General features: G+C 43.4%; 1 protein-coding gene across 3 annotated transcripts in view; it reads left to right on the top strand.

The window, feature by feature from the left end:
- The window catches only part of GRM1 (glutamate metabotropic receptor 1), a 314,004-nt gene that overhangs the window by 256,066 nt on the left and 42,744 nt on the right, over positions 1-15,194 (top strand). For all 3 annotated transcript variants that reach the window (XM_075862858.1, XM_075862859.1, XM_075862857.1), the window contains exon 4: positions 2,720-2,955. In XM_075862858.1, coding sequence (XP_075718973.1) covers positions 2,720-2,955 — 236 coding nt within the window. The remainder of the gene's footprint in view (positions 1-2,719; positions 2,956-15,194) is intronic.

Genomic DNA, 15,194 nt, shown 5'->3' on the forward strand with positions numbered 1-15,194 from the left:
CACAAAACATAAAAAAAAACTATATACATCTGGTATCGCCGTAATCGTGTGGACCCGCAGAATAAAGTAAAATGTGATTTATAGCGCACGGTGAAAAGTGTAAAAAAAAAAAGACAAAAAACATTGTCAGAATTCGTTTTTTTGTCACTTTGCTTATCCTAAAATGGTACCAATGAAAACTACAGTTTGTCCCGCAACAAATAAGTCCTCGCACGGCTCCGGTGAAGAAAAAATAAAAAAAGTTCTGGCTCTCAGAATATAGCGACAGAAATTGTGCAGTGTCCAAAAGCGGATAAGATTGGGCGCCATTTATCAGTGCGACATTGGCCACATATCTGCGGATTATTATTTATTTACCAAATTATTATACCCTCTTATTATGTCCTGATGTACTCTGCCCAATTTACACATATCCCCACATCATAAACTGAAATACCAGCAAAACCCCAAACAGAACAGTTACCAAGCAAACTCTGCACTCCAAAGGCCTCCCTTCTGAGCCCCACAGCGTGCCCAAACACCAGCTTACGTCCACATATATGATATTTTATATCCGGGAGAACCCGCTCAACATTGTATGAGATATTTGTCTTCAGTGGCACAAACTGGGAACAACATATTGTGCACTAAAATGGCATATCAGTGGAAAATGTAAATTTTCACTTTTCACCATCCGCTGCGCATTAACGCCTTCGCGCACCACGACTTAATAGCATGTCGTGGTGCGGGGGGATATATATGGAGCGGGCTCATGCGCTGCGCCCGCTCCATATTCTGCAGGTGTCCGCTGTGTATTACAGCTGACACCCGGGACTAATGGACAGGTACGCTGATCGCGCTGTTACATTAGTACTGCAGTGTATTGTACCAGCGACCTAATGATCGCTCGTTCCAGTCCCCTAAAGGGACTTTTGGGAGGTTTCCATTGTTTTGGTACCTCAGGGGCTTTGCAAATGCGACATGACACCCGAAAACCATTCCAGCTAAATTTGAGCTGCAAAAGCCAAATATTGTTCCTTCCCTTCTGAGACTTGCCGTGGGTCCAAACAGCTGTTTATTACCACATATGGCATATTGCTGTAATCAGGACAAATTGCTTTACAAGTTTTGGGGTGATTTTTCTCCTTTATTCATTGTAAAAATTAAACATTTCTATGTTTTCATTTTCACGGCCTAATTCCACTAAATTCAGCAAAAAACTGTGAGGTCAAAATGCTAACTATACCCCTAGAAAAATTCCTTGAGGGGAGGGGTGCAGTCTACAAAATAGGGTCACTTTTGGGGTGTTTCCACCTTTCTGCTCCCTCCAGGGCGTTGCAAACGCGACATGGCACTGAAAACCAATCCAGCACAATCTGCGCTTCGAATTCCAAATGGCGCTCCTTCCCTTCTGAGCTCTGCTGTGGGTCCAAACAGCAGTTTAGTACCACATATGGGGTATTGCTGTAATCGGGAGAAGTAGCTTTACAAGATTTGGGGTGCTTTTTATTCTTTATTCCTTGCAAATATTCTTTTTTTTAATATTTTTTCAGAAAAAAAGTAGATTTTCACTTTCACAGGCAAACTCCAATAAATATAGCAGAAGACCTCTGGGGTCAAGATGCTAACTATACCCCTAGATAAATTCCTTGAGGGGTGCAGTTTCCAAAATGGTGTCACTTTTGGGGGATTCCCACTGTTTTGGCACTATAAGACCTCTTGAAACCCGACATGGTGCCTAAAATATATTCTAAAAAAAGGAGGCCACAAAATCCACTAGGTGCTCCTTTGCTTCTGAGGCCGGTATTTCAGTCCATTATCACACTAGGGCCACATGTGGGATATTTCTAAAAACTGCAGAATCTGGGCAATAAATATTGTGTTGCGGTTCTCTGGTAAAACCTTCTGTGTTACAGAAAAAAATGTATTACAAATGAATTGCAGCAAAAAAAAAAAAATTTGTCAATTTCCCCTCTACATTGCTTTAATTCCTGTGAAACGCCTAAAGGGTTAATAAACTTTCTGAATGCTGTTTTGAATACAATGAGGGGTGCAGTTTTTAATATGGGGTGATTTATGGGGTCTATCTGGTACATAAGGCCCTCAAAGCCGCTTTAGATCTGAACTGGTCCCTGTAAATATCGCCTTTTGAAATTTTCTTGAAAATGTGAGAAATTGCTGGTAAAGTACTAAGCCTTGTAACATCCTAGAAAAATAAAATATTGTTCAAAAAACGATGCAAATATAAAGTAGACATATGGAATATGTGAAATAGTAACTATTTTGTGTGGTATTACTATCTGTTTTTACAAGCAGATTTAAAATTAGAAAAATCATAATTTTTGCAAATTTTCTCTAAATTTTGGTGTTTTTCACAAATAAGCAATGAATTTATTGACCAAACTTTTTTCCACTAATATAAAGTACAATATGTCACGAGAAAACAATCTCAGAATCGCTTGGATAGGTAAAAGCATTCCAGAGTTATTACCACATAAATTGACACATGTCAGATTTGAAAAAATGGGGCTGGTCCTGAAGGCCAAAATGAGCTCGGTCTTGAAAGGGTTAAAGAATATGAAATATTTTTTTCCCAGAATGGAACATTGCAAAGTGTCATGGTCAATAAAGTAATAGAATGTATATGCCCTTCTACTATAGCTCAATAAGTCGAATTAGCCTAATAACTAGATATACTTATCATTAACTTACAAACTACTTTTCTTCTTGCCTCTTTCAGTGATGGATGGGCAGACAGAGATGAAGTCATAGATGGCTTTGAAGTTGAAGCAAATGGAGGAATTACCATAAAGCTTCAGTCCCCAGATGTCAGGTCCTTTGATAACTATTTTCTAAGCCTACGTTTGGACATCAATTCAAGAAACCCTTGGTTTAGTGAGTTCTGGCAATACCGATTCCAGTGTCGTATTCCGGGACATCCACAAGAAAATAACAACTTTAAAAAGATTTGTAAAGGTAAGGACATTATTTATTATTACGCACTTATTCACACTGTAGTTTTTCCTCCAGGGGTTTTCAGAGCATATAAAAATCTCAGAAAAGTACCAATTTGTGTCTGAATGTTCACAAGATGATGGCAAAATAGCTCAGAAGTAGTTACTTTTCATTTTTCTTATGTTGCCCAGCTCTGTGCAGCACTGTTGTTGTCATTTTGCTAGGACTTGCTGTAGGCAGGATTAAAGTACTACAATTCCCTCGATTCCTTTCTCCCCTCAGAGACATTGTCTCTATTTACAGCTGCCTACAGACTTCTCTATTTCAAAGGGTAAGGCCTCATGCACACGAACGTGCAGTATTTACAGTCAGTAAATACTGCACGGACGGGCCGCAGACAGGCCACAAAGTGTCACCCGCATTTGCGGACCGTGCTCACAATATAAAGTATAGGAGCACAGTTTGTAAATGTGAAAAATAGGCCATGTCCTATTTTTTGCGGGTCATATCTACGGCCCGGACACACACCCGTAAATATACGGGAAGATGTCCATGGTAGATACAAATTAATGGGTCAGGATTTTATCCGCAATTACAGATCCGTAATTGCTTTTTTCGGAGCTGCGAATACACCGTAAAAGCCGCAACACTTAGCTTTCTATAGCGGGTTTTGCATCTCCGTTGAATTCAATGAGGTAAACCAAACAGGAAATCAAAGAAACGTGAAATTAATTTCTGCAACGCAGGTCGATTTATTAATGTTTACACTGCGGTTTTTTTTCCGCAGCATGGGCATGAGATTTACTAAGTCTCATACACTTTGCTGCTACTGTAAATGCTGCGGAATTTCCGCACACAATTCCATTGCGGAAATTCCGCTTTGTTTACGCAACATGGGAACCCGGCCTAAAGCCCCATGCACACGGCCGGGCCATGATCATGGTCTGTGATTACGGGCACAGGAGAACAGCCCTTAAAATAAAAAAATAGGACATGTCCTATTTTTTACGGAAGGTTTCTACGCCACGGACACCTTCCCGTAAATATACAGCAAGTGTCCGTCGGTCAAAGAAATGAATAAGTCCGTAATTACAGACTAAATTTACGGTCGTGTGCATGGGGCCTAACACTTTCGTTACCAGGGATTTTTTGACATTTTGCATTTTTTTGTAGCCAGAACAATTTCCACAATTTTAACATGTACAAATAAAACCTAAATTAAAAAAATGAAAAAATCATACTAAATTCTCATACCTATATATATATTGAAAGTAGGCACCCGGTACATTGTCAAATTGCCACTCAACACTTTAAACACACAGGCACCGTCATGCAATTTTGTGTCAAAGTGCAATCTTTCATTAAAAAATGCATAAGAATTTATATTTGTTGCGAAAAGTGTTACCCAAGCAGAAAATATAATGCACCACACATCCAAAAAAAAGTTCAATATGCGAAGAGTTTATACATACCACTTAGGCCCATGTCTGTATGCACATCTGCATAAAATCACCAGAATTGAAGAGACTAAAAATCTGTTTTTCTTCTGGAAATATAAGAAGAGTAACAACCTATAAAATACAGGGATTACACACCTTAAATAGCGAGTGTACCACGAAACCTATATATTTCCTGAAAGAAGACAACCTGATAATTGAAATTGTCTTGAATTGCTGTTGGCAGTCATGTCCACCTTCACATAACTTTGTGACACATAGGAATTCTTATTATTTTTAAAAAAAATGTGTAATCATATACATTTGTGCCCAAAACTCACATACAAGCAGGTGTATACACAAAAACAATGTAAAGATAGACCAAGGTGTGCAAAGTTCATATATACAACATACCTCTATGGCCTCATGAACACGACCGTGCATTATATCCTATAGGCCAATGCACACGACCGTGGTTTCCACAGCCCATGCATTGCCTGGAGCCCGGACCGCAGAAAAAATAGGAAATGTCATTTTACGGACCGCAATTGCGGTCCGGGCTCCTCCAGGGCAATGCTCATCTTGTGTGTGCACGGTTCGTAATTGCGGACAGCCTGCGGATGACACTTCGTGGCCCGTCCATGCCGTAAACAAGGACTGTGCACAGTTACAGTCGTGTGCATAAGGCTTATATTAAAAAGAGCTTGTGCTCTCAAAAACGCTGAAACAGAGGCCATGCAATATTCGCCCATCAAACACAAATGTGATAAAAAAAATATATACTGTACACGGCAAACAGCTACTATACTACCAAAATCAAAATTGTTTGAGAGCGCACAGCATATCGTGTATAAAATTACAACTTAACCTTAACACAATTTTGTATCAAACAGATTATAAGGAAAAATTCATGAGAAATCTATTTTGTGACTAAAACCCATACTCAAGCAGATTGATTATGCAAACAAAATGTACCCTGCAAAAACCTGGAAGATGTGAGGGACTGAAAGGAAGGGAGCAACCGGAGGCATTCAGGTCTCATATTTTGCTTGAAAATGTTTTAGGCCCCACGGTACATTTGGAGAGAGTTTTTGAACTACCAGAACGATAGAAACTCCCCATAAACGACCCCATTTAGAAAACTAGACACCTTAAGGTATTTATCTAGGGGTGTATTGAGTATTTTGACCCCACAGTTTTTTGCTAAATTTAATGCATAGCAGGTGAAATAAAAAAAAAGAAACACTTTTTATATAAAAGTATCAGTTTGAAGACCGATTTCTTTGTAAAGCGACCATGAGAATGAAGAAACACGCCCCAAAATCTATCACCCTGTTTCTCCTGTTTTCAAAAATGCCCACATTGTGACCCTAATGCGTTGCCTGGACACGCGGCAGGGCCCGAAAGGAAGGGAGCAATCGGAGGCATTCAGGTCTCATATTTTGCTTGAAAATGTTTTAGGCCCCATTGTACATTTGGAGAGAGTTTTTGAACTACCAGAACGATAGAAACTCCCCATAAACGACCCTGTGAAGGATGGAGTGGACAGAAGTTAATGTTTATAATAATTTTCTTTCTTTAATAAAATATAGACTATAGAGTTGTGTACATAATTGTGATGAAGCAATAGTAATAGGATTAGATAAGTATACGTGGCAAGATGGCCCCTGAACAGGGACTACGCACTAATAAAATAACAAGTCACTTCCTGGTATGAACAAACTATGAACTATGAAGACATATCTAAAGGACCAGATAAGGGTGAACCTATCCAAGGATGACACAAAGTAACAAGAGGCTTACAGTGATACGTGCTTTTATAAAAGTGTGATAACATGTACCCACCCCCAGGAGAAAGGGGATATAGAACAGATGTGTGTAATAAATCAGTGACGCCTCTCCTGATGCTGAGTGAGGAACTTTATACAAGACTTTGTGTGGTGTGATTCCTTTCGTACGAACTCAGCGTATTATCCCTGCCGGTTGAGACTGATTAGTACCCGAACAACCCCATTTAGAAAACTAGACACCTTAAGGTATTTATCTAGGGGTGTAGTGAGTATTTTGACCCCACAGTTTTTTGCTAAATTTAATGCATAGCAGGTGAAATAAAAAAACAAAACACTTTTTATATAAAAGTATCACTTTGAAGACCGATTTCTTTGTAAAGCGACCATGATAATGAAGAAACACACCCCAAAATCTATCACCCTGTTTCTCCTGTTTTCAAAAATGCCCCCTTTGTGACCCTAATGTGTTGCCTGGACACACGGCAGGGCCCGAAAGGGAAGGAGCACCCGGAGACTTTCAGGACACACATTTTGCTTGAAAATATTTCAGGTCCCATTACACATTTATAGAGGCACTGAGCTGCCAAAAAGATAGAAACTCCCCATAAATGACCCCATTTTGAAAACTAGACCCCTTAAGGTATTCATCTAGGTGTGTACTAAGTATTTTTACCCCACAGTTTTTGCAGTAATTAATGCAAAGCAGGTGGAAAGAAAATGTTATTTCACTTTTTTTCACAAATGTGTCATTTTAAGGTCAGATTTCTTGTACAGAGGACATGAGAATAAGGAAATGCACCAGAAAATGTATCACCCTGTTTCTCCTGTGTTCAAAAATATCCCCATTGTGGCCCTAATGTGTTACCTGGACACACGGCAAGACCCAAAAGGAAGGGAGCACCCGGAGGCTTTCATTTTGCTTGAAAATGGGAGGATTCTACTTTTCTAGATTGAGAAATATATGTCCCTAACAGTTTCTACACCCTATGACTATGTCGTGCTAAGAAAGCAGCTGTCCTGAAATCATGTCAGTCCATAGACATTATGTATATCAACCCGCTCTGATATATAGTAAGTTAAAGTGGGGAAATATATTAAACTGTTGGCGGAAAAAGGCAATATATCCCCAAAAAAAGGAGGACGAATGTATCCAGCTATGTGGAAAACTAGAGCATGTTCACAGGATGAAAGAAAATTTGTAGAGCTGTAATGACTTTATTATTTAAAGTGACTGGTCATACAACGTCTCTTTAGCTCCATCAATCCCTATATAAGGGACGAATGTGCCAAGTGACGCGGTACACCATAACAAGCCCCTGCCCGGCAAGGTAGGAACCGCCATGTGCACAAAACAACCAATCACCTGTAGAATATATAAAGGGGCAGTGTCCCACACCGTATGTATAGATACAGTAAAGGACCACTACTCCCCAAATTAATGTCGCTATTTCTAGAAGTATTGTCGGGTGTAAGAGGTCCACCAAAAACCCGAACAAAACTGTAATAAAGCCCATAGTGTATTGATAAGGAACAGCTCGCTTATTAGAAATCCTCAGAATAAAAAGAAAAAATTATGCCGTATCCCCAGTCAGTAACAGCTATTTATGGCAGGACATAGTCATAACGGAAAAGGAAATAAAAAGCTTTCAGGGCACAATTTTATCTTGAATGAATTTCAGGGCCTTATTCCACTTTCTATAACTGGGTTATATCCCAAAATGACTCAATCTAGAAAAGTATATTTCCCTCCTTCCCCAAAAAAGTGATAAAAAAAATAAATCTCTAAAAGAACCCTAAATTTTGGCATCACCTAAATATACAGCGAAGCTGCTTCCCTAAAAAAAAAAAAAAAAAAAAAAAAGAGGTGTATAGACAAATAAAATCCTAAATAAATCCTGCATTTTAACTCTTATAGCTCACAAAAGAAAATTAGTAATGTGCGACGGTATGATAGATTTCAAAACAGGGACTTATGCATAGACCAGGGTTGGAAGGACAAGCGGAACAATAATATCTTGACTCACTTCGCTGTCCTCGTTTGCTGCAGACCCGACACCGTTTTTTGGGGTATTTTTGGTTAGGTGTTGAAGGGATGGGGTGTAAAAAATGTTTTTCAACAAGTCGGCGTACATCCTCTGACTCATGGACTACTCTCTGGTCTGCAGATTGAAATAGGAGATCTTCAATCACTTTCTCCTGAAATTCAAAGAATGTAGCCCTGCCCGCTGATTTTTTTTGTACAGGACAAATGCATTGTGCATCGCAACCTGGATGAGGTATATTGCCACTTTCTTATACCACGTTCTGGTTTTCCTTTTAACCAGATAAGGTTGTAACATCTGGTCGCACAAATCTACCCCACACATGAATTTGTTATAGTTGATGACACACACAGGCTTTTGTCTATCTGCAGAGGCCCCACGTTCTCTACAGTTGCTGTTGCACTTGTATGGATAGTGCTGATCATGTAGACGTCCTTGCGGTCACAAATTTTTAAAGCCAGCATCTTCTCAATTTGAAAAGTGCATGACTCCCCCTTTCGTAGTTTTTTATCCACAAGTTGACGTGGGAAACCTTTGCGATTCCTGCGTATTGTGCCACAGGCTCCGGTGTTGGCACAATGAAGGGCGCTAAACAATGGCACACTGGTATAAAAACTGTCAGTGTATACATGATACCCCTTGTGTAGGAAAGGGCCAATTCAATCCCACACAATCTTACCAGTGGTACCAATATTTGGAGGGCACCCTGGTGGATTGAATTCACTGTCTTTACCCTCGTAGATCTTAAACGCACATCTGTAGCAAGTAGTGCTTTCACATAATTTGTATATCTTTACCCCGTATTTTGCACTTTTTGAGGGTATGAATTGGCGGAATGAGAGACGCCCTTTGAAATTCATTAGCGATTCATCCACTGCTAAATTTTGTTCAGGGGTATATGCTCCTATAAAGGAGGAATTAAGAAAATTTAGCAAAGGCCTTAATTTATACAGCCGGTCACGGCTTCTGTCGCTGGAAGGGGGTGCCTGTAGGTTGTCACTAAAGTGGAGAAATCGCATAAGTATTTCGTACCTGCTGCGTGACATAATGACAGAAAAAATGGGGGTGGCATGTATAGGGCTTGATGCCCAATATGACCTAATAGAGGTTTTTTTTTTATAATTCCCATGTTAAGGGTGAGGCCCAGAATTTTTTTTATTTCCATTGCATTTGTGGGATTCCACAACCTGGCATGAGGTGACGAAGGCTTATTGGCAATGTACTGCCTGGCATACAAATTTGTTTCATGCACAAAATGTTCTAAAACTTGGTCCGTAATAAAAATATTAAAATAATTTAGTGATAAAAAATTACTGACATTGGGACTTATGCCAGGAGTAGCAATAAAGTCATTTATGGTGGGAGAAAATAAACTTGTGGGTTCCCACACTAAATCGGTTTGGTGGGGTTGTGCAATTTCTGGGGCTGCACTTTGAACGGACGTTGTGGCCACTGCACCGTCTCCCATATCACTGGTGCTGGGTCTCATATCCGTTGAATCCCTTGAAGCGACACTTTCGCTGTCGCTTTCAAGTAAAAGCTCAACTTCAGATGCAGAATCCGTATCTGAGCATAGCATCTGATAGGCTTCCTCAACGCTGTATCTTCTGGCAGCCATAATGATTATACAGTCTAAACCGCAAATAATAAATGGAACTAGCGGTTTAATTTTTTTTATCAACTAATCAACTAAGAACACTAAAGGAATGAAACTTTTTTTTTGTATTTTATTTTTTAAGTTTTTTTTTTTTCAAACCTAAACCTAAACCCTACGCCTAACACAAACCGTAAACCCAAGCCCAGAACAGCACCCTACGCTGTCTAACAGCGTACACGCCGTCTAACAGCGTACCCTAAAAACAAAGTCGTTTATAGTACGATTCTTAGTATATACAGTAAATATACTTAGATTTATATATATATATATATATGTATATACTATATACTATAAAATACTGAAAAAATGTTTGTTTTTTTAAACTGTGTGTGAGGAACAAGTGATTTTGTGTGGGGACACTGACACACTTGTATCTGTTTCTCTCCACAGCTAGAACAGTGAGGAGAAACAGATACATGTTTTTACTTTTATTTTACTGTAGTGATCACTATGATTGGATCTCATAGTGATCACAAAAGATCAGGAACCAATACTATTGCCACCTGATCACTGCTCTAAGAACAGAGCTGGTAGCAACAGCTCGTTCTTAGAGCAGGAGCTGTAATTTAGACATTCCCGGCGGCTCTGTACACAGTAACAACATGTGACCGCTGTGATTGGCTGTCACAGCGGTCACATGATGTTACGACTAAATCGGCAGGTCCTGATGGCTGCACTAAGAACCGGACCTGTTACTTAAAGCCGGTTTTTAGTGCAGACTTCACCAGGGTGCCGCTAAACCCCCTCTACTACAGCGATGCCAAAAGGCATCGTTGTAGACTGAGTACATGCACCTCCTGACGTCAAAAGACGGTGGGCAGTCGTTAAGGGGTTAAACAAAAATTGCAGCAAAGCCACTCCATTTTGCCGTGATTCTGCAAAGATTGCGTTAATAAACACAAGTTGACAACAACATGTGAACGCTGCCTAACTTTAAGCTATCCTATTTTTAATATGTGTTATAAGTAGGCTGCACGCATCACCTTAATAGCAATTGTCTATGTAAGGCAGAATTTTAGGGCCCATGTAACATTTGCTCCTCCATCCTCTGCAGTTCTACTTAATGGATCTTAGATTACAATAAGGTCCAGTGGCGTCAGGACGCAGATACAGTTGAACCCAATTCTGAAGCAGGGAACCATCAGCTCCCTGCTTCAGAATTAGTTCAGAGAAGAAGAACAAAGGGAGCTCCTCCACTCGCCGAGGACTCCCCGGGCACAGCGCTACTTTAAGCGCTGTGCTCGGGGAAGCCCATGACGTAACTGTCCATATATGGACAGTAACGTCAGTGGCTACTCCTTGAGCGGAATACCCGTTGACGATGATCTGGCCGGGGATTCCGCTCCTAGAGCATCGACGTCAGAGGCTCCCCCTGGAGCGCAATCCCTGGAGCGCATATATGGACAGTGACATAAGGGCTTCGCTCTAGGAGCAGAATCCCCAGCCTATTCTCTGGCTGGGGATTCCACTCCTAGAGGGAGTCCCAATGGCGCTATCTACAGGAGGGGGAGGGCGATATCTTCAAGGGAGTGTGGCATTATCTACATGGACACTGTGGCACTATATAGGGGCACTATCTACATGGGCACTGTGTTACTATCTACAGGGGCACTGGCACTAGGGGTAGCTAAGGGGGCATTATACGGTATAAGGACAGCTAGGGGGCATTATACCCTATGGGGGCAGCTATGGGGGCATTATGCGGTATGTGGGAATATTTGGAAGATCTAAGCTGTATGGGGCAGCTATGGGGCATTATACTGTATGGGGGCATCTGTGTGGGCATTATACTGTACGAGGGGCATTATACTGTATGGGGCAGCTATGGGGGCATTATACTGTATGGGAGCATCTGTGTGGGCATTATACTGTATGGGGGCATTATACTGTATGGGGCAGCTATGGGGGCATTATGCTGCATGAGGGCAGCTATGGGGCATTTTTCTGTATGAGGAAATTTGTTTGGGCATTGTACTGCATAGCGGAATCTGTGTGGGCATTATACTGCATGGGGCATCTGTGGGGGCATCTGTGTGGGCATTATACTGTATGGGGTATCTGTGTGGGCATTATACTGTATGGGGGCATCTATGGGTCAGTCTACTGTATGGTGGCAGCTATGGGGGCATTATACTGTATGGTGGCAACTAGAGGGCAGTATACTGTGTGGGTGCAGCTATTTGGTATTATACTTTGTGAGAGGCACTATGGGAACATGATACTGTGTGTGCTGAACCGGGGGATTGGGTGTGATTAGTGGCGTGGCTTAAAAGAAGGAAAATGCCAAAGTGCGCTCCGCGTCGGTTTTCCCTCTTTGTGATACTTGAAAGTATAGCACTGCCTACAGGGAGGGCTGTATAGCACTGTATGGGGAGGCTGTATAGCCCTGTCTACAGGGGCGCTGTATAGCACTGTCTACAGGGGTTTCTGTATAGCACTGTCTACAGGGGACGCTGTATAGCACTGTCGACAGGGGGGCTGTATAGCACTGTCTACAGGGGGCGCTATATAGCACTGACTACAGGGGGCGCTGTATAGCACTGTCTACTGGGGGCTGTACAGCACTGTCTACAGGAGGGCTGTATAGCACTGTCTGCAGGGGGGTGCTGTATAGCACTGTCTACAGGGGGTGCTGTATAGCACTGTCTACATGGGGCGCTGTATAGCACTGTCTACAGGGGGGCTGTATAGCACTGTCTACAAGGGGCGCTGTATAGCACTGTCTACAGGGGGGCTGTATAGATCTGTATGGGGAGGCTTATAGCCTTGTCTACAGGGGCGCTGTATAGAACTGTCTACAGGGGGTGCTGTATAGCACTGTCTACAGGGGGCACTGTATAGCACTGTCTACAGGGGGTGCTGTATAGCACTGTCTACAGGGGGCGCTGTATAGCACTGTCTACAGGGGGCACTGTATAGCACTGTCTACAGGGGGCGCTGTATAGCACTGTCTACAGGGGGGCTGTATAGCACTGTCTACAAGGGGGGCTGTATAGCACTGTCTGCAGGGGGAGCTGTATAACACTGTCTGCAGTGAAGGGCTGTATAACACTGTCTACAGGGGGGCTGTATAGCACTGTCTACAAGGGGCGCTGTATAGCACTGTCTACAGGGGGGCTGTATAGCACTGTATGGGGAGGCTTATAGCCCTGTCTACAGGGGGCGCTGTATAGAACTGTCTACAGGGGGTGCTGTATAGCACTGTCTACAGGGGGCACTGTATAGCACTGTCTACAGGGGGTGCTGTATAGCACTGTCTACAGGGTGCGCTGTATAGCACTGTCTACAAGGGGGGCTGTATAGCACTGTCTACAGGGGGAGCTGTATAGCACTGTCTACAGGGGGGCTGTATAGCACTGTATGGGGAGGCTGCATAGCCCTATCTACAGGAGGCGCTGTATAGCGCTGTCTACAGGGGGTGCTGTATAGCACTGCCTACAGGGGGCACTGTATAGCACTGTCTACAAGGGGGGCTGTATAGCACTTTCTACAGGGGGAGCTGTATAACACTGTCTACAGGTAGGGGCTTTATAGCACTGTCTACAGGGGGCTGTATAGCACTGTCTACAGGGGGCTGTATAGCACTGTATGGGGAGGCTGTATAGCCCTGTCTACAGGGGGCGCTGTATAGCACTGTCTACAGGGGGTGCTGTATAGCACTGTCTACAGGGGGGCGCTGTATAGCACTGTCTACTGGGGCATTGTATAGCACTGTCTACAGGGGGTTGTATAGCACTGTCTAAAGGGGGGCTTTATAGCACTGTCTAAAGGGGGGCTGTATAGCACTGTCTACAGGGGGGCTGTATAGCACTGTCTACAGGGGTGGCAATATAGCACTGTCTACAGGGGGGCTGTATAACATTGTCTACAGGGAGGGGCTGTATAGCACTGTCTACAGGGGGGTTGTATAGCACTGTCTACAGGGGGTGCTGTATAGCACTTTCTACAGGGGGCTGTATAGCACTGTTTGGGGAGGCTGTATAGCCCTGTCTACAGGGGGAACTGTATAGCACTGTTGCTACAGGTGGCGCTGTATAGCACTGTCTACAGGGGGCGCTGTATAGCACTGTCTACAGGGGGGCTGTATAGCACGGTCTACAGGGGGGGCTGTATAGCACTGTCTACAGGGGGAGCTGTATAGCGCTGTCCACAGGGAGCGGCTGTATAGCACTGTCTACATGGGGGGCTGTATAGCACTGTCTACAGGGGTTGCTGTATAGCACTGTCTACAGGGGGCACTGTATAGCACTGTCTACAGGGGGTGCTGTATAGCACTGTCTACAGGGGGCGCTGTATAGCACTGTCTACAAGGGGCACTGTATAGCACTGTCTACAGGGGGCGCTGTATAGCACTGTCTACAGGGGGCGCTGTATAGCACTGTCTACAGGGGGGCTGTATAGCACTGTCTACAAGGGGGGCTGTATAGCACTGTCTACAGGGGGAGCTGTATAACACTGTCTGCAGTGAAGGGCTGTATAACACTGTCTACAGGGGGGCTGTATAGCACTGTCTACAAGGGGCGCTGTATAGCACTGTCTACAGGGGGGCTGTATAGCACTGTATGGGGAGGCTTATAGCCCTGTCTACAGGCGGCGCTGTATAGAACTGTCTACAGGGGGTGCTGTATAGCACTGTCTACAGGGGGCACTGTATAGCACTGTCTACAGGGGGTGCTGTATAGCACTGTCTACAGGGGGCGCTGTATAGCACTGTCTACAAGGGGGGCTGTATAGCACTGTCTACAGCGGGGCTGTATAGCACTGTATGGGGAGGCTGCATAGCCCTATCTACAGGAGGCGCTGTATAGCGCTGTCTACAGGGGGTGCTGTATAGCACTGCCTACAGGGGGCACTGTATAGCACTGTCTACAAGGGGGGCTGTATAGCACTTTCTACAGGGGGAGCTGTATAACACTGTCTACAGGTAGGGGCTTTATAGCACTGTCTACAGGGGGCTGTATAGCACTGTCTACAGGGGGCTGTATAGCACAGTATGGGGAGGCTGTATAGCCCTGTCCACAGGGGGCGCTGTATAGCACTGTCTACAGGGGGTGCTGTATAGCACTGTCTACAGGGGGGCGCTGTATAGCACTGTCTACTGGGGCATTGTATAGCACTGTCTACAGGGGGTTGTATAGCACTGTCTAAAGGGGGGCTTTATAGCACTGTCTAAAGGGGGGCTTTATAGTACTGTCTACAGGGGGGCTGTATAGCACTGTCTACAGGGGCAGCAATATAGCACTGTCTACAGGGGGTGCTGTATAGCACTGTCTACAGGGGGGCGCTGTATAGCACTGTCTACTGGGGCATTGTATAGCACTGTCTACAGGGGGTT

Source organism: Rhinoderma darwinii, chromosome 4, assembly GCF_050947455.1.
Source record: "Rhinoderma darwinii isolate aRhiDar2 chromosome 4, aRhiDar2.hap1, whole genome shotgun sequence".
Lineage (NCBI taxonomy): Eukaryota > Metazoa > Chordata > Amphibia > Anura > Rhinodermatidae > Rhinoderma > Rhinoderma darwinii.